This window comes from Molothrus aeneus, chromosome 8 (assembly GCF_037042795.1).
Source record: "Molothrus aeneus isolate 106 chromosome 8, BPBGC_Maene_1.0, whole genome shotgun sequence".
In the NCBI taxonomy this organism is placed as follows: domain Eukaryota; kingdom Metazoa; phylum Chordata; class Aves; order Passeriformes; family Icteridae; genus Molothrus; species Molothrus aeneus.
This window is the reverse complement of record NC_089653.1, coordinates 35,715,996-35,735,702: the sequence shown is the minus strand read 5'-3', so window position 1 is coordinate 35,735,702 and position 19,707 is coordinate 35,715,996. Positions and strand designations below refer to the sequence as shown.

Below are 19,707 nucleotides of genomic sequence, written 5' to 3'. Positions count from 1 at the left end.
GTGCCCATCCACAGGCACAGCTGGCAGTGCCAATCTGTGGCACAGCTGGCAGTGCCAATCTGTGCCCATCCACAGGGCAGAGGGCAAGGCCAGCAGCTCCCACAGTGCTGTGACACAGCTGGCAGGGCTGATCTGCACCAGGGGCTCTACTGCAGGGACTGTGGGGAAGAGCTGGACATCTCCTAAACAACTCCACCCTGGGCACCACCCCAGATTACAGGATGGACACTGGCCCTGAGCAAATCCTCCCAAGCCATCCCATGACCCAAGCCCAGAGAAAATCAGTGGCCCCACGTGTGAGGTATCACACAGTTCCCTCACAGCCAGCAGAGCCTGAACAGCTGGTCTGAAGAATGCTCCTGCCTGCTCATTGTGCCCAAGTGCCATGGGCTGCCTGCTCAGGAACGTGGCCAACACTCACCTACTGTCCTTGGCATCTCCTTCAGCCTTGGAGCAGCCTTTCCTCATGTGAGATGGAGCAGCCCTTCACTGGAGAAGGGAGCAGACAGGTGCTTTTCCTGGGAGTAGTGAGGAGTAGGGTCTTGGGTATTCTCGTCTGCCTTTTAAAATTATTTTTTAAGTGAACAGAAGGCTGCTTGTACCTCCCTGCAGCTCCCTCTGTAATGCTACAGCCAAACGCTTGGCAGCACTTTTGGGCAGGAATTTTGTACAGTGCACAACTGTGTGAGCAGAAAACACAAAAACCACCTCACAGCCATCAGGCCAGCCCAGGCCCAGCTCAAGAAGATGCTAGAAAAAACCTCACAGAGAGCCCCTGAGGCCAGACAGGCCGGAGCTAAGAAAGGCAAGGCTGTTCCTCCTGGAGCAGGAGCACTCCCAGCACAGGAGCACCTCTGCCAGCCTGGGTAAACACCCACTGCACAAAGGCTTCACACAAGGTGCAGGAACACATCTCCTGCTAGATACTGCTGTCCTTCTTGCACTTATTTTTGGAAAACAGGAAGGCTCATTGATTTGTTTGCAGAGGTGACCGAAATGGGCCTTGGGAAACAGCTGTCCTGGTTCACCATCTCCTGCTGTACACCACAGCCTTCCTGCTGCTGTGATGCAGATTTCTGAGGCTCAGCAGAAGGGGTTTGGTGCTGAGCTCTCCTTGGGACACTTTGCTGCTGAAACGGGAAGCTCTGAGCTCTCTTGCTGACATTCAAAGACCACAGTGTGAAGCAGCACAAACCAGGAAAACACGAGCCTGTGTGATTTCCGACCTGCTCGCCCCAACTCAGCGAGAGTTCATCCCGTGTTTGCTGCAGCAGGTCCAGCTGACAGGAACAGGATCAGTGCGGGGATCCTGCAGCTCCAAGGCAACCTCCCACAGACAGACAGCACTGTGCTGAGCAGGGACACTCTCAGCTGCTTTCTCCAGCACCAGAGGCAACAGACCACCTCAAATTAATGTCTCTGGACTGAGGGAATGCAAGGAAGGGGTAGACTAACACAAACCCAAAAAATGAACTGTTACAGCTCCAAAATCCTGTCCATATGTCACTGTCCAGTTTGTGAACCATTTGAATTTGGCAAAAAAAGCTGTTTGGTTGCTGGTTCAGAATCATGCATCACCTCTTGGTCGTGGGTAAGGAGAGGACCCTTCTGTCCAATGTGTTCAGAGGGCCTTAAGCCCCACTCACAGAGTGTGAACATACAACTTCATGCTCATATGCATGCTCATGTTCAGTTCAGACATGGACTCCCTCCCTGGCCAGAGCATGAACCCTCTGCATGCAGCAAGGGCAGGCCCAGGCCGTGCTGTGCTGCTCCTCCAGGTGACTTGGGAAAGCACAGGGGGAGGACCCAAGGACATCCAAGTCCCCAGCACTGCTTGTTCATGTACCTGGAACCACTGATTCTCCTGCTCTGCAGTAAACGACACGAGAAAGCTTTAACACGCAATGAGAGCCACACTGTTGTGTGTTGCACATCTTCCAAGGTTTAATAGACACAAAGTGAGTCCATTGTACTTAAGACACTACAATGATTTCATTCTATTGCATGTCCTGACCCAATTACATTTCTCAGGGTACAGTATCGAATAAAAGTTCGGTAGCTTTAAAATTAACAAGTGTGTGAAATCTGTAAGTAAAATAAGCAGCAGCAATAATCTGGGGAATTTTATCAAGAATAGCTAACTTTTAAGTAATAAATACATTCCGAGTTGTGGTTTTTGCTGTTCTCCTAGTTCATTGCTGTCCGACTGGTCAAATTCTCATTCTAGGGTAAGATATCCTTAAGCCTTCCCTGCCTCGCGCCAGAAGAGCCTCCCAGCTCCGTGTCCCTGTCACCTGTCACCTGTCCCGTGGCACGCTCTGCCCGGAGCCCCATCCTCGTGCCGTGCGCACGGCGCCGCCTGCGTCCCCTGGGAGCGCGTCCGGGCAGTACAGGCTCGGTGACCCGCTAGGAGAACAGCTGTGCTCGTCTTCTGTTACCTTGAAAAAGCAGAGAGGGAGAGGTTACTGAGACAGAGCGGCAAGGCACACGCTGCGGCTTCCCTCTAAATATAGCCAGGAATTCTCCTGCTCCCAGCTGGCCCAGCAGGCACAACCAGCAGCGGCTGCAGCTTGGGAAGAAAGCTGCCAGCCTAACAAACCCAAAGGAAGAGCAGGATTTTCCCCAAGAGCGACACGATATGAATTTCAGAGATGATAATAAATCTCTGGTCTGGCTTAAAGACTCTGGAGTCCCTGTTCGGGTGGGTTACTGTAGGTTAATCTGCCACAAGTCCCCACGGAGTGCGCCACGTGAAGAACATCTGCCTCCACTTTCCGAACACAATCTACAAAATAGGATTATTCTCCCCTTGAGAGCAGCCATACAGAAGCTTTTCTAAGTACCTGCAAGTGCTCAAGCTGCTGACTGTGGCTGCAGTGCCCAGCTTCAGTGCCCGGCTGCAGTGCCCCAGCTGCAGAGCCCCAGCTTCAGTGCCCGGCTGCAGTGTCCCAGCTGCAGTGCCAGGCTGTGGTGCCAGCTGCAGTGCCCCAGCTGCAGTGCCAGCTGCAGTGCCAGCTGCAGTGCCCCGGCTGCAGTGCCCCAGCTGCAGTGCCCAGCTGCAGTGCCAGGCTCTGGTGCCCAGCTGCAGTGCCAGGCTGTGGTGCCCGCTGCAGTGCCCCAGCTGCAGTGCCCCAGCTGCAGTGCCCCAGCTGTAGTGCTCAGCTGCAGTGCCAGGCTGCAGTGTCCCAGCTGCAGTGCCCAGCTGCCGTGCCCGCTGCAGTGCCCAGCTGCCGTGCCCGCTGCAGTGCCCCGGCTGCCGTGCCCGCTGCAGTGCCAGGCTCTGGTGCCCAGCTGCAGTGCCAGCTGCAGTGCCCCAGCTGCAGTGCTCAGCTGCAGTGCCAGGCTGCAGTGTCCCAGCTGCAGTGCCAGCTGCAGTGCCCGCTGCAGTGCCCCGGCTGCAGTGCCCGCTGCAGTGCCCCAGCTGCAGTGCCCGCTGCAGTGCCCCGGCTGCAGTGCCCAGCTGCCGTGCCCGCTGCAGTGCCCCAGCTGCCATGCCAGGCTGTGGTGCCAGCTGCAGTGCCCCAGCTGCCGTGCCCGCTTCAGTGCCCAGCTGCAGTGCCCGGCTGCAGTGCCCCAGCCAGGCTACAGTGTGGAAGCCCTGGAAGAGTTCAAGGGGAAAATCCACTTGCTTCAAGGGAAGAAGCCAGAAGACACATGGAACAACTCGGTGATACAGAACCAAGGGAGGGAACGGCACAGACACTCCACTCACCCAGACCAGCTGCAGAAGCATCACTGCACCTCGCTCCCAGGGCAATGCAGCTCCAGCAGCACGAGAATATGACCAGCCCTACGTCTGTGCCATGTCAGCTGAGTTGGAAGTCAGGAGACACCAGCTTGGATCTGTGCTCCTGACATACAACATTAACACCATAGAAGAGCAGACCAGAAACCTTCAAACCACCCCCAGCTGAGGTTTGTGACTTACAGAGCACAATGAACCAAGAACACCAAACACAGGAAGAGGATCACATCTCCAAAGCTGCTGACATGGCAGCAGCACTGCTTCTGCAGGCAGGGGATCCAAAGTGACACTGATTCACTCAGACTCAGCATCCAGAATGATCCTCAGCATTGCCCACACAATGCAGAATGCAAAGAGCTGATTCAATACCCAGGAACATCTGTCCCAAAAGCTGTATTCCAGAGGAGGGCTGCAATCAGGTTTCACACACTCTTTCAGTATTTGGCAGAAACTGGGAGGTCTCACCCCGGGGCTCTGTTACCTGCAGCCAACAGAGTATAAATTCTTACCTAATCTTGCAGGAGAGTCTATTTGTCTTCTGATGAACAGAGAGACTTTCAAGAATACACAACAATCTCACTTGCAGGTTTATCACCTTACACCCAGGAAAACCTTCCTGAGGCCCAGGGACCTGGAACAATATCCCTCAAGTGGCTTTGAAAGCACTGACACTTTAGAGACATTACAGAGTGAGAAGATCTTGTCTAAACAGGAAAAAATGCATTTCCTGGCTGAGGAGGTAACAGCAAGCCCTTGGGTGGCTGGATTCTTTGGGATTCCTCACTGGGAGGAAGAAAGAATCACACCAGAAGTACGATGTCAAACAGGTCCCAGGGAAGGGTCCTGCCACTGCCAGGGCAGACAGGGCTCCTCCATGGGGACAGGGGCCAAACCTCAGCTGCTCCAGAACTACCTGAGGGCAAGTATCAGGGATTCTGTGGGAGCAGCAAGCTGGGGCTACCAGCAACAGAGCAGGCAGCTTTAAAACAGCTGGATGCTCCTAGGCTTGGAATGCTGGAACCTCGGCATGCAGCTCGGTCCCTGTGCTGGCTGGGCACCTGTGCCTGCAGAGCAGTGAATGCAGCCTGGCTGGGCACCTGTGCCTGCACAGCAATGAATGCAGCCTGGCTGGGCATCTGTGCCTGCACAGCAATGCAGCCTGGCTGGGCACCTGTGCCTGCAGAGCAATGAATGCAGCCTGGCTGGGCACCTGCACAGCAATGAATGCAGCCTGGCTGGGCACCTGTGCCTGCACAGCAATGCATGCAGCCTGGCTGGGCACCTGTGCCTGCAGAGCAATGAATGCAGCCTGGCTGGGCACCTGCACAGCAATGAATGCAGCCTGGCTGGGCACCTGTGCCTGCACAGCAATGCATGCAGCCTGGCTGGGCACCTGCACAGCAATGCAGCCTGGCTGGGCACCTGTGCCTGCACAGCAATGCATGCAGCCTGGCTGGGCACCTGTGCCTGCACAGCAATGCAGCCTGGCTGGGTACCTGCACAGCAATGCAGCCTGGCTGGGCACCTGTGCCTGCACAGCAATGCATGCAGCCTGGCTGGGCACCTGCACAGCAATGCAGCCTGGCTGGGCACCTGTGCCTGCACAGCAATGCAGCCCGGCTCGAGGGGCATGGCCACCCCATGACAGAGCCCTGGTGCCTGTGCATGCACAGGAGTTCTCATGTGTCCAAGAGGAGCCACAGTGACAGCCCCTTGTATGCTCTCACTTCATCCCTGGAAAGCTTCAGAAATTTATGTTTGAAAACCCCCTTCCAGCATGGAGCAGCAGCTGATGTAACTAACACAACACCTGTGGGCTGACTCAGGACAGCCTGCGTGCTAAGCTGGGGGTCCAAAGGAGAGCCAAGGCAGCTCCCCTGAAGACAAGTGCTTGTTCATAATTTAAAAAATGAAGTTTTGGATCAAATAAAGCCATTCATAAATCCAGATTGAGCAGCAGCAGTAGAGTGCAGAACACAACTTATCTTTGGAGGCTGCAGCACCCCAAGTGTGCCCAAGCAGCTTATTCTGAGGATTATTTTCTAATCATAAAGCAATTAACAGCAGGCTGTAATTGAGTGTCACCAAACCAGTGTTTGTCCAGCCATCTCTCTTTGGGGGAAATGCAGAGAGGCTGCTGCCAGCAGCCAGCTGGTAAAGTCCTTCCTTCCCATGCCTTCCTGTCCCAGGAGGAAGGAAAGGGTGGCAGCTGGGATCCCCATCTCTGGCCCACTGCATGAGGTTTTGGAACTGTCTCCAGCTCTCAAGGCACAGAATCCAGCTGACTTGAGCAGGCTGGCAGCTACATTCTCCAACACTGGAGCTCTCAAATTCTATCATCCAAGCATCCCTATGACAAATCCTGCACTGAGGGTTTCTGCCTTTGGAAAGGACTGTTTTCCAGATGAGTAAATGGCTCAGGTTATTGGCGTGCATCAAAACAGAGCAAGTCATCACTCACAAGGGAAGTCAAACTAGTAATTTGCTACAACTCATTTCTTCGGGTGCAGAGAGCACACAGGAAATGTACTTCATAAAGAAACTCAGGCTGGCTGATCCTGCACTAGCACGGACTATTGCAGCTGAAACAGGAACTGGTACATCAGTGAAGGCATTCACTCCTTCAGAAATTCATCAGCTTCATGGGAAGAGCTCGATTACCACCTGCCCAGCTCCTCCCTGCCAGAGCCACCCGGGCAGTGACAGGCCAGGAGGCCACTAATGCAGGGCACAACAGGCCCCTGTGGAACTGCTCTGGCACCAGGGAGCCCGAGGGCACCTCCACCTGCACGGGCATCCATCTGCAGGGAGGGGAACCCTTCTGCTGCCCACGGGCACCTTGGGTTGGGCAGGAGCCACAGCCCTCACACACTAGAGGGACATTGTCACCAGTGCCCGTGGCAGGGTCCTGCTGCTCCTGCTCCTGCTCCTGCTCAGGCAGAGAAAGCCCCGGGAGAAGCAAGGGAGCACTCATGGCTGACTGAAGAGCTGCAGCCCTGGGCACAGGGCTGTAGATATGAGGAGCACGAGCCCTCCAGGAGCTGAGGTATTAAACCCCATCTGTGCCCTTGCTGCCGGACACCAGAAGCCTATTTCAGCTGCATGTAATCTCAGGATGTGCAGAGTTCATTATCTGGCTAATGCAGAGCCCATGTGCTCTGTACAGGTAGAGAGAGCACACAGAACAGCTGCAGCAAGCAGATTTAAATAAAATAAAGCAGGCCCCATGTGGTGGTATAGCCCCATCCAGCAGCCAAGAACCTCGCAGCCGCTCGCTCCCTCCCTCACCAGCGCGATCGGGGACACAACTGGAAGCACAAACGCTGGAGAACTCATGAGCTGGGACAGACAGCTTAATAGGGAAGGCAAAAGCTGCACACTCAAACAAAGCAAAACAAGAAATTAAATCCCTGCTTCCATGGGCAGGCAGGAGAACAGGGCACTATCACATTTAACTGTGACTTGGGAAAACAAATGTCATCACCCGAAATGTCCCCCCTTCCTCCTTTTTCCCCCCATGTTATATACCACGTATGATATCATATGGACTGGAATAGCCCTGGGCCAGTTGGAGTCACCTGTCCTGGCTGTGTCCCCTCCCAACCTCCCACACACCCTCAGCATGGCTGTGTGAGGGGCAGGAACAGCCTTGGCTTTGTGCAAGTCCTGTTCACCAATAACGAAAACATCTCTATTTTATCAACCCTGTGTTCAGCACAAATCCAAAACACAGCCCCAAATCCATCCCTGTGAAAAAAGCTAATTGTACCCCAGCCAAAACCAGCACATCCCAGCTCGTGCTCACCTCATCTCACAGGTGAGCAGCTCCATAAGCCTTTTACAGGCAGGAGCAGAGCTTGTCACTCAGCCCACACACTCCTGCTCACCTTGGTGCCAGCACCACTGATGGCAGCTTATGGATAAAACAGAACATATCAAGGCTGAAAAACAAGAGCCTTCACATCAATTCTTGGGATCAAAGTCCCACTTTTCACAGCTGAACATGAAAATGAGAAATATTCAATTGTTCAACACCAGGCTGGATGTGGCTTGCAGCAACCCGGGATAGTGGAAGGTGTCCCTGGCCATGGCAGGGGTGGAACAAAATGATCTTTAAGGTATGTCCAACCCAAACCCATCTGTGATAGTACAATTTGTGTCACCCATTGTGTCAGGCAGCCCCATGAGCCAAGCAGCTTCACGTGCCATCAGCAGTGCACGGCTGCTGTGTGAAGATCCTGTTTGTTCCTCACCTGCAGAGCACAGGCACCCTTCCTTACACAGAGCTACCACCAAGTTTCCCAAAATCCCCCATTCCTTCCTGGCCCAAAGCAGCCTTTCTGTGAGTGCACCCTGGAGGTGCTCAATACTGCACAAACGCCTGCTTAAGCACCACAGGGGCAGGACGAGCTCCAAGCCTGCCTGGGAGACCAGAGAACTCCCTTGGGTGCCCCTTGGCTCCCACCCTGCTGCTCTCCAAGCTTGCTGGGAAAAGGGGAATTGTAGCTGCAATTCGAACACCTCCACTTGAGTTCAAACATCAAACAAGCAAATAAACATAATTCAGGAAAACATAGAGAAATTGTTTTTACTTTATTTGTAAGCTTTCAGGGAAACCAGTTTCCAGGTTCTTTGTGCACACATCTCTCCCATTCCCTGCCCCGGGACCCTGGCACAGCCCTTGATCCCGTGTGGATCTACAGGCACTGGGTGCACTGTGGGCGGGTGACACTGCTGGGGACACCCACCCGCCCTGGCCACTGCAGGGCACAGCAGGGCCCGAGGCTCCCGCTGGAGCCGGGAGCAGCCCGGTGTGCTCCCAAGGCAGCTGCTAAGCCCTTGGGGGATACGATCTCCTGCAGCAGCTGAAGTTACAGCTCTGAAAGCCGATCGCAGTCCGGGCACCGGCGCAGGTGCAGTTAGAAATAGCACAATGTATGGCCCGGTGGCATTTCCAAAGAAAACGCCTGGAGCAGAGGGGATGGAGAGGGGCCACGCTGCCAGGACAGGGCAGCCCCTGGGCACAATAGGCAAGTGCTTTTGGAACGGGCAGATCAGCAGGATGGCACCCAACGTGCAGCTCCAACCATCAGCGCTGGGCACACAAAAATGCAGCACAGCCTATTCTGGACTTGCTCTCCCACCTTGTATTAGCATGCAGAGACGCTGACTTCCAAGCAGGAAGACTGTGAAACAGTAATTAAGTTGGATGCCTGGTTTTAGTGGACTGAAGCATCTGGAAAGCAGGGCAAGAAAAATCTCAAGCATTCATCTTCTGCGCTGAAATATTCCATGAGACCAGGAAGGTGTGTTAGAAAATACAGCTGTGGAGTGATTTATGCTGTTTCACAAGCTGCTGGCAGCAGCACTGGCTGGACACACAGAGCCCCGAACACCTTTGAAGGTGAAGTCACAACGTGATATTCCAGGTTTTACATTAGTGGTTTCTATAGACAGTGAGCATGCAGCCAGCTCTGAGTTTGCTGCACACAGGAGCAGTGTGATGGGTGGCTTGATGTACTGACACTGAGGGTCTGTTAAGCTCATAGCAGTTAAAATGAAAGCCTTCACTATCTGCAAGTTGAATGGTTCCACAGTCACAGCCTGGGGACAGGGACAGACAGGAAGAATAAAGGGAGAAGCAAGCATCTGTCACTCCAAGCCAGGGCACTGCCTTCCTTGTGCCTTGAGCTGGCTCCTTGGTGCCACACACCAGGGAAGCCACAGAGCAGCCCCAGAAGATGCTGAGCAGACATGTCTCTCCTGGCACTGCTCTAAACCAAGTCGTACAAGTTGAGTTCTACAGGCTGCTATTCTGCCTGTTGTTTTTCCAGAAACTTGTTTTACTTAATTAAAACCCTGTCATTACCTGACTAGTACTTTCCTTGCAAAGAAACCCCAAGGACAAAGCAGTAACAGAAGTGATCCTACCAGCTTTTCCAACTCAAACCAAGTTAAAAGAAAAAAAAAAAATCAAATTTTTCCAGTTTTGTGCATCCACAAATGACCTGCAGCGTTTGTACATTTTTCCAGTAGCCACCCTCTGCAGAACACATCACATGCCAGAAGACAGAAAGTTTCACCATAGAAAGTGCCACCAGTGACAAACTTCTGCTGTGGCCAGGATTAGCAGGAGCGGTGTCAGGGCTGAAGCCACTTCATGGACTCCTGACGACAAAAACCTTTGTGCCACTGTGGTGAAGCCCCAGCATGATGGATTTTATAGTGTTCCCATGCAATATTACCAGGTTACCCAGAGCAGCTGGGGCTGCCCCTGCATCCCTGGCAGTGCCCAAGGCCAGGCTGGATGGGCTTGGAGCCACCTGGGACAGTGGGAGGTGTCCCTGCCATGGCAGGGGGTGGAATGGGATGGACTTCAAGGTCCCTTCCAGCCCAAACCCTTTCATGCCATCCTTCAGGAAAGGACAGTGAATGAGCAGCTGAAGGAAACATTTCAGTTCTACCTTGTGGAAAATCAAGGAAAGCAACAAAATTCAATGCTCCTGCAAGGAGAGAATTAGGTACAGACAATTCTCTGAAATAATGAGCAATTTTATAAGTGATGTACCAAAACTCCAGACAGGCTGGTCTAATTGGGAAACTAGGTAAATGTGACATGTGGAACACAGGCAGTTGTGTAGTTCTGCTTTTCTAGTTTTGCAGTTCTTTATCCAATAGTCATGTTGTCTTCAGCCTGGCAGACTGTGCTGGCAGCTCAGCTCAGACACGCAAGGCAGGAAATCCCCTGTGGAAAGCCAGCTGAAGGAGGCCAACAAAACAGTGGTATCTGCTAAATGTATATACCCATATGCACATGCAGAGGTTTGGCTGAAGAGCACAGAGGGAAGGAAAGTTTTGGTCTGATCCAGGCCATCTCATTATTTTCTTATCCACGTGTTCTCCAGGTGTTCTTCTTTCCCCCGTTTACAGACCTGCTGTGTGCCTGTAGCTCAGATCCCATCGTGTCTCTGGAGCTCCTGCTGGAGGCCCTGCCCTGCAGCCTGTGCCCTCAGCCTGGCCAGGTCCTGCTGGGGCCACAGCCAGTGCTCTCTGCAGGCTGACACGTGGGGAGCAAGCATCCTCCCACTCTGACTTCCAGCTCTGGGCTCGGGACTCCTCTTGGCCACAGCCTTCCCCCTCCCCATGGACTGACAGGCACAGCCAATCTGTCTGATCTGAGCATTAGGTGCTTCCTCAAGTTGTCCCTTCTCCTGCAGCTGGGCCATGCCAGCCCCCCCAGGACCCACAGGGGCGAGGACAGATGTCAGGAACGATGGTGACACTCCTCCCCTTTGTCCCCAACTGCTCACACACACACTGAAGACAGCTCAGAGAATGAAGTTTGCTGCTCCTTTAACCAGAGCACTGTCCAGACAGGAGCCATGGATTGGCCAGGACTCTTCCACTGGCAAGGACAGTACATTCTGGGCAGCAGGTTTATTTATACTCCTGATCTAGCTAATAGGAATTTGGGTCCAATCCAAACACTCCTGATATAATAAAGTCCTTAGCCAGAGTTAAGCAGCAGTTTTACGGGCAAGATCAAGAAGGAAGCTGAAATGTTGCTGCTGCAGTTGTGCAGACACCCTGAGCACACAGCATGAATATGTCATGCTCTGGTTATTTACTCCAGCCAGGCTTGCTGAGATGGAGTCATAACCCAAGCAAAGCAAGTCCTTCATCACACTCAAGCAAGGGGTGAAGTCCCATGACAGAGGATATGAAAAAAATCCCATTTTCCCATCAGGATTACATGAGCACTGACCATCCCAGTCCCACTGCATTATGACAGTTCAGATAATGAAGAGTCCAGAGGAGCAACCCTGGCTTGCTCACAGAGCCCTTCAAGCATGAAACAGAGCAGAGCATTCAGGGGACAACACAAGGATCCACACTGCATAAAGCATGGCCTTTGACTCAAGGCTCTTCCCAGTGAAACCTCTGGTTTTCGACAAAAGTTAATCCCCCCTTGTCTAATACCATCCCAGCTGAGCTCTTGTCTGGACAGTGATGACAGAAAGGTTGTGAAATGATTCCAGGTTTCATCCAAGTCACTGGATTTTCCCATGAACTTGTATTCCCAGTCATGCCACATCCTGTATTTTTAGGCACCAAATTTTCATCCCAGGCAGACTGTTTGATGAGAAAGGGAAATCCATCCATTACAAAGAATCAGCTCTCACGTTTCCACTCCCACCTAATGTCCTCACACAGATGTGATGCCCAAAGGAATTTCATTTGATCTAGGCCATTCCCCAGAGAAACACTGAAAATTTAGGTACAAACCAAACCCCAAGTACTGTGAGAGATATTGAAATACTGTTCCACAAAGACAGGTTTTGGTACAATCATTCTGAGGAGCTGTAAAGGGCTTTCATAAGAAATCCAAACCAGAGGGATCAGAAGGAGGGGAGCAAAGGGGTCCTAAACTGTTACAGGTAACTGCTGGGCACCAGTACATACATATAATAAATGTCATCTTTATTCCAGTGAAAGTTTTAGTTCTTTGACCCAAGGAAACTGAAAGCCTAGGAGCTGTTAAGTCTTCCAGGCACACAGCTCCAGATTTTTCAGTTCTTTGAACAGGCTGCTTCCTCACAGTGTCCTGCCTGGCCTGCATTTCCCTCTGGGAAGAGGGGCTCCAATTCCCATGGCCCCCAAAAGAGTTTGGAATTAAGCTCCTCACCACCTCTGAAATTACCCCCACCAACTAACAGCCAAGCATGTAAATGTCACAATTGCCAATCTCAGATTTAATGGAAAAACAAATGCAAACAAATAGTGGAATACAGATTAAAAAAGCACCAGGAGGCTTTCGATGGCAAGCGTTAGTGTAGCAATCACTCACCTGATACTGGAGGCAAAGTTATGTCTCAAATTGTGTTAAGAGATCTCGTATTTCTGGAGTCAGGTGCTTGACTGCCTTTGCAGCCTCCGTGATGGCTTTCCGGTACATGCCCTTCTTCTTGCGATTAAACCTCAGTTTGAAAAATTCCGAGAAAGGAGAGAGTTTTGAGACAGACAAGAACGAGGTGGTCGGAGAACCAAACCATGACACTTTAGCTTCTCGCCATGAAGGCTCCCCGTTTTCCTTCTGGCTGAGGTTTATGTCAAGAACACGTGCTGGCCACCACGGAAACCCGTGAATTTTACCCCAGACAATATCCCCCACTGAAACAGTCCTTCCATCTTCTGTAACACATTTAGACACACTCTGGGTGTGCAGTCTAACTGTCAGTGGTGGCACAATTTTACGCTCATCTTTTGAAGATGAAGAGACAGAGGCATCATCACCAGGCAAAAAGTCACACAGTTCTGGTGATGTCACTTCTGAACTAGAAGACTTAGATTCATCTAGACTGTCATTGCTACACACTGATAAACTAGAAGAATCTGCTTTTCTTTTACGATAATTCATGAGGAAAGCCAAGTTATCATGTCCATCTTTACCCTGGGGAAACCTTTTGAAGTCATCATCTTCACCTGAACTGCCTGAAGACATCTCAGCTAAACTTCTGTCAGCAGACTCTTCATTGTAAAACGCTCCGGGATTGGACTCCCTGCTGTTCTGGAGGACATTGATTTCGTCAATCAGTTCTGCCTTATAGATTGAAACGCTCTCACCATCGTTGATGCGATGGGGCTTCAGCCGTATCTTTGGGGGTGGGACATCCACGCTGGAATGCACTGGCCGTGTGAGCTTCAGTTTTGGAATGGAAGCAAGCTGGCTGCCTGCTGACTTGTCCATTAAACATTTGGTTTGTCGACACTGTTCAGAGTCCTTGCTCTCCTCTTGGTCCCCAGCTCCGTTCTGCAGCACTGGCTCCGGACAGAACGGTTTGACTGAGCCATGAACCCGGGAAGGGATTTTTACCACTTCACCTTTCCCTTGCGGAGTACTGTAGGATATTTTTATAACTGGCGTTCGATGCACCAGTTCCCCAGAAAACTTGTCATCCTCCCTCCTCTCTCTTTTGTTTCTTTTCTCCACGTAGTCAGAGTCGCCGTGCTTTTTCTGCTCCTTGTCCTGAATGCTCAGCTTCCTCCTGGTCTTGGCGTTCTGCCGCGGCGCGTCGGCATCCTCGGGGTTCAGCGTGTTCTTGCACTTCTCGCAGAGCACCTGCCTGGGCCGCAGCCTGATGGTGCTCATGATGAGCCTGCCCGGGTCCCTGTTGCGCGACAAGCGCCTCCTCGTCCTCTTTATAGTCCGCGGCGGCGGCTGCGGGACCCACTGGTTGTAGGTGTGCCGCAGCCACAGGGGCCGGGGGAACGGGGCTCCCTCGAAGTAGGGCGGGAAGGGCGGCAGGCTGCCCGGCGCGGGCAGCAGCGGCGGCAGCGGCTCCTCGGCGGGCTGGGGGCCGGCGGGGCGCGGCTCCGGATCGCCCTCGGCGGCTCCCCTGGCCTCCGTGGCACCCCTGGCCTCGGCGGCTCCCCTGGCCTCCGTGGCTCCCTTTTCCTCCATGGCTCCCCTGCCCTCAGCGGCTCCGGTAGCGCAGGCACCGGCGGGAGGGTCCTCGTGCTTCGGGAAGGAGGATGGCAGACAGAACAATCCAGACCTAAGTTGGGACGAGAAGGATGGGGAGAGAAAGAAACACAGTCAGAAGCTTTGAGAGGTGCTTCTCTGGGAAGCCAAAAGATCCTGCCATCCCACAGTTTCAGTACTGAGAACCCAACACTTTCTCTTGACTTTTACGATCAAGCAGCCAATTCTGCCACTGAAAAAAATAACAACAGTGCAGAAATCCAGCAAGGCATCCTACTCTTCTCCCAGAAAAGGCAGAGGATCAAAACCTCTATTTCTATGAACTCTGCACAAAGTTTTGTTCTAAGAAGTTGTAAGTTTTATCCCACAAAGCAGTTTACTGCATCAGCAGGCTGGCAAGGCCAGAGGAGGGATGTGATCTGGATTAGCCTAGGGAGCTATGAAACTGCCCTTCTTCTCACTGCAGATGCATGGCTGATTTTCCAGTTTTTCATTCTAAACCTGAACACCCTGAATTGGGTGGATAACTTGCACAGGTTCACCAAGACACAGCCCTGCTCCTCTTCCTCAGTCTCTCCCTATTCAGCTCCATTTGGTAACATCAGGCGCCCACGGCTCCTCCAGAACAGCAGGGTTGTTAACAATGGTGATACTCTGTCCTTCAATGCCAAGTCTCATTACAGGCCACCAAGGCCCAGACACAATATCTTGCCTGGATATTGGCAAAAGCAAATCCTCTGAAATGCTGAAACTCACAACTCCAATTCGTGTCTCCAAAATGTATGAATTTATGCCCTTGGCCTGGCATTAGAAATATTACACTAATACAGCACTGGGACAGATTCTGCCCTGAAACACTGACTCTGACTGGGCAAGCTCCCTGCCTTGGCTCTCCAGAGACACTTCTGCAGAGATCACACTGTCAGTGAAGCACGTGGGCCTTCTTAATAATAACAAAATGTTGTATAGGAGAGCCACCAAGAAGAGACAAAGGAATGGAGAACAGGTACAGACCAAAATACGAGTGGGCTTTGGATGCTACATTTCCATTCCCCTCCTTGCCAGCCATGGCTTTCTTTCCAACCACCAGAAGGAAGGACCCTTCCTGAGGCAAGGGAGGAGTGTCTTGGCGGTGTCACAGAGGGGGACACTTTGGTAAATGCTACAGAGAGCACTGAAGAGGAGCTGAAGGCATCCGCTCTGTGCCACACCTCTCACCAAGAGCAGCACAAAGCCACTGCCATGGGTTTCCCGATGGAGAGGAGCCTCTAAAGTCCTTCCCCTGAAGGGGGGAAGTTACTGAAGGGAATTACTGAAAAAGTGCAACAACCTGCTGTCAAATGACAGTTTAACTGGGAAAGGATTAAGCTGTTGAAATCACGTAATTTGGAACAAAATATTTTTGTTCCAAGAGGCTTTTTTTAAACAGAGACAACCAAGAATGTAGGTGTCTTTAAATGACAACCCAGAAAGCCAGTACAGTCTGTACAGCCAGACTGAGACGTCGGCACCATTCATACGCCAAAGTGAGGCCATTTCTGAATGAAATGATGGCTGTAAATTATGATTATTTTATGCAGTGAGATTGCATGACTTGGTCACAACAGAAAACTGCTCCTCGTGTAGACAGAAGCCCACTCCCCTTGTTCAGGTCACCAAACCCCCCAGAGTGGCATGGAGCTCCTCACCTGGCAGCAGTGGAGCACCCAAAGGGTCACTCACAGGATGGTTTGTGCCTGTGGCATTAGTGCACCAGCACCCTGTAACCCCAGTGGGCTGGACACAGCCTCTGTGCCACAGAACGTGCCCACAGACCCCAAGCCATGCCCTCCCCAGCTGTCAGCCTGTGCCAGGCACCAGTTCAGCAGGGAGGCCTGTCAGAAAGATGGGGACAAACTTCTCAGTAGGGCCTGTCGGGATAGGGCAAGGGGGGATGGCTTCCCACGGCCAGAGGGCAGGGATGGATGGGACCCTGGGCAGGAATTGCTCCCTGGGAGGGTGGGGAGGCCCTGGCACAGAGTGTCCCTGGATCCCTGGCAGTGCCCAAGGCCAGACTGGATGGGGCTGGGAGCACCTGGGACAGGGGAAGGTGTCCCTGCCATGGCAGGGGTGAAACAGGATGAGCTTTAAGGTCCCCTGCAATCCAAGCCATTCTGGGATTCTGTGATTAAAGCAGCAGGAAATACTGCTGATGGGATTTCACCCTGCTTGTAATCCCCCTTTCTGGGGCAGCTGCAGCCAACTGGACTTGGTTGCCTCAATCCAGTCTCTGCCTGATCCAGGAGATGCCATCCTCCTTTATTTATACCCCTGTATAATTAAACCCCAAATTTTAAAGTAAGTTCAATTGCAGCAAAACTACCAAATCTTGTTATCAGAAACACGGTGGCAGCATTTAAATCTCTACTTGAGCATACACACTATGGAACTCACTCTGAGTAGAGCCAGTTTATTGGAAGCAAATAACTGCCAGTCACTGGGCAGGCCCTGGTGCTGCTGCATCATCCAGGCTGGGGCAGGAAGGGACACGAGCACTTTCTCTGCAAATAATTCCCCAGCAGCTGGAAGGTCAGGCATGACTGCTCCCAACATCCCCCCATTCCCAAAGGCGCAGGGGGCAGAAAGAGCACAGGCAGGGGATGGGCACGGGCACAAGCAGGGGACAGGCAGGACACGGGCAGGGGATGGGTACGGGCACAGGCAGGGGATGGGCACAGGCAGGGGATAGGCAGGGCATGGGCAGGGGATGGGCACGGGCACAGACAGGGCACGGGCAGGGGATGGGCACAGGCACAGGCAGGGCACGGGCAGGGCACGGGCAGGGGATGGGCACGGGCAGGGGATGGGCACGGGCACAAGCAGGACATGGGCAGGGGATGGGCACGGGCACGGGCAGGACATGGACAGGGGATGGGCACGGGCACGGGCAGGGCACGGGCAGGCAGTTCTGCTGCCCATGGACTGAGCCCTTGCACACCCGGGCAGGCAGTCTGGGGTTCAAACTTGCACCTGCCTTTGTGGCAGAACAACAGAGGCGTCCAGCCAGGACCTGGATGGCCAGGAGTGCCCTGGGTGCTCAGGGTGGCAGGCCTTCCTCCTGCTCAGCGCCACACAGCACTCGCTACAGCTCAGGAGAGGTGCACAAGGCATTACACATTGTCTGTGTTAGAAGGGACCTTAAAAGTCATCCAGGAGTTCCAATTCTCCTGCCCTGAGGTGGGATGTCATTTGTTAGACAAGCTGCTCCAAGCCCTGTCCAAGCTGACCTTGAACACTTTCAGAGACGGAGCAGCCACAACTAAGGAAAACAGATTCATCTACTGTGAGATGCTGAAACCACTTTAAACCACAAAAGAAAGCTGAAGAATCACCATACAGGCCCTCCTTCCTTTTTGGGGTAATCTCCTCTTTCTATGCAGGTCTAACAGCCTGCTCTGGTGGCTCCTCTCCTGCCAGTCCCATCTCCCAGGAGGTACAAATACAGGCAGAGCATGGGTGACCCCTGCACAGGGACAAGCTGGTGGGACACAGCTCCATCAGCCAGGCAGCAGGAGGAGGAGAAACAGTTCTGCCACACACCCACTGCAGGCACTCCAAGCTCAGCACCAAGTGGATAAATTCCTGCTGCCTTTGGGACACATCCTGACCTTCACCTTCCAGCCACTGCCAGGCTGACTCCTGTGCTCTGCTGTAAGATGAACGAGATCTCTCCTCCCCTCCACACCCCAGACCTGGCATGACTGCAGTGCTTGCTCCAAGTCCCCAGGGTCCTGCCTCACACAGAGTCCCCTCCCGAGAGCCATGAGCAGAGGAGCAGGGGCCGTGGCTCTCCCCTTGTGCTGGCCACCACCCCTCCCTGCCCGCCATGCCCAGCCAGCACTCAGCACCACCACAGGCAGGGTGCAGCACCAGGGGACAGCCACAGAACGAGCACTGACCCTCGGGGACAGCCCCAGTGCTCAGCGGGCCCCCACTGCCTCCCAGCCAGTGTCACCATCCGCAGGGCTGCGGCAGCACGGGGCTGCAGAGCTGCCTCAAAGCCTGGGGAAAACACCCGTCTGGTTGTTTCTTGGACCCACTAGGAGCAAAGGAAGGAAACAAGATGAAGAAAAATAATGGAGAAAGGCTAGGGTGAAAAAAAACAGGTGAAAGAAGTGTCACTGCAGAGGAAAACAACTGAAATGTGAGAAGGCAGAAAGAGATGGTTTAGGGCGCTCGAGGGACACCAACTGCTCAGGCTGGGACCAGACTCCAGGATGGGTTTATGGGCTCTGCACAGCATTAGGTGCCTGAATGCGTTTGAAAATCTGACTCCAATTTTCTGGGATAGCCATGTGAAACTAAATCAATGACAAAAATGAAGCTCAGAACTCCTGCTCCGCACATCTCGTAGGATGGATCAGAGAGGTGAGGCTGCTGTGCTCCCACGCAGCACGGATCTGTCCCTTACCCAGCACCCAGAACCAAACCTGCTCCTCACAGGAGAGCCGGCCCTGCCCGGGACAGCCGCCCGGCCCCGCCGCGAGCACAGCCACCTCCAGAGCCGGGCAGGTGGGAGTGACCACGAGGTGCCCGCGGTGCGGAGCCCAGCCCGCGGGCCCCGCTCCGAGATGATGCCCCGCTCGGCTCCGCAGAACTCGGGCAGCGCCGGGGCTGCTGCGGCCACAGCCCGCGGGACCCCCCGGAACCGCCGCCCGGCCCCGGGGCCCGGCCGGGACCTGGGGGGGAGCTCGGCAGGGGGAGCTCGGGGAGCTCCGCGCGGGGAGAGGCCGCCGAGGGCAGCGACCGGCGCGGGGGCTGCGACCGGAAGGGCCGGGGGTCCGGGGCCGGGACGCGCTCCCCGGGGCCACGTGCGGGGCGGCGGCCGGTCCGGGGGCACCGCTCCGCCCCCGCCGCGTGCCCCGGGCCGGTCCCGACCCCGCCGCTTTGTCCCGCCCGGCCGAACAAAGGGCGCGGGGGCGGCGCGGCCCCGCCGCTCCGGCCCCGCTCCCCGCCGCGGTCCCGGTGCCCCCATCCCCGGCCGCACCTCTTGGAGCAGTCCAGCAGCACGCCGGTGAAGCGCCGCTCCCCGCAGCTCAGCGTCACCACCAGCGTGTCGTTCACCATCTGCTCCACCAGCACCGGCACCCACGCGCCCACCCGCGGCGGCGGCGCCCCCGCCGCGTCCCCCGCCGCCACCGCCGCCGCCGCCCCGGGCTCGGCCATGCTCCCGCCGCTCCCTGCCGGCGGGGCCGCTGGGCCGGGCCGCTGGGCCGTGACCTCACGGAGCGCCCGCCGCCGCCGCCGCGCCTGACGTCACGGCCCCGCCCCGCCGCCGGCCATGGCGTCACGGCCCCGCCCCGCTACCGGGCACGTGCGTGGGACGGGGCGGGGGCGAGGCCGAACGGGGCGGGGCGCGGCCGGGAGGGGCGGGGTCTGCCTGGGAAGGGCGGGGCCGGGCTGGGGGCGGGACCGGCACCTGGCGCCACCTGGCGGC

The 19,707-nt window shown here is 54.5% G+C and overlaps 1 protein-coding gene across 1 annotated transcript; it reads right to left on the bottom strand.

The window, feature by feature from the left end:
- Positions 1–1,922: 1,922 nt before the first annotated feature.
- PWWP2B (PWWP domain containing 2B) lies at positions 1,923–19,436 on the bottom strand. Its single transcript, XM_066554633.1, has 3 exons — positions 19,258–19,436; positions 12,597–14,304; positions 1,923–2,441 (listed from the first exon to the last, which is right to left on the bottom strand). Exons 1-2 carry the CDS (start codon positions 19,434–19,436, stop codon positions 12,615–12,617), a joined length of 1,869 nt encoding a protein of 622 aa, XP_066410730.1. The 3' UTR covers positions 1,923–2,441; positions 12,597–12,614.
- Between the last annotated feature and the right edge of the window lie 271 nt (positions 19,437–19,707).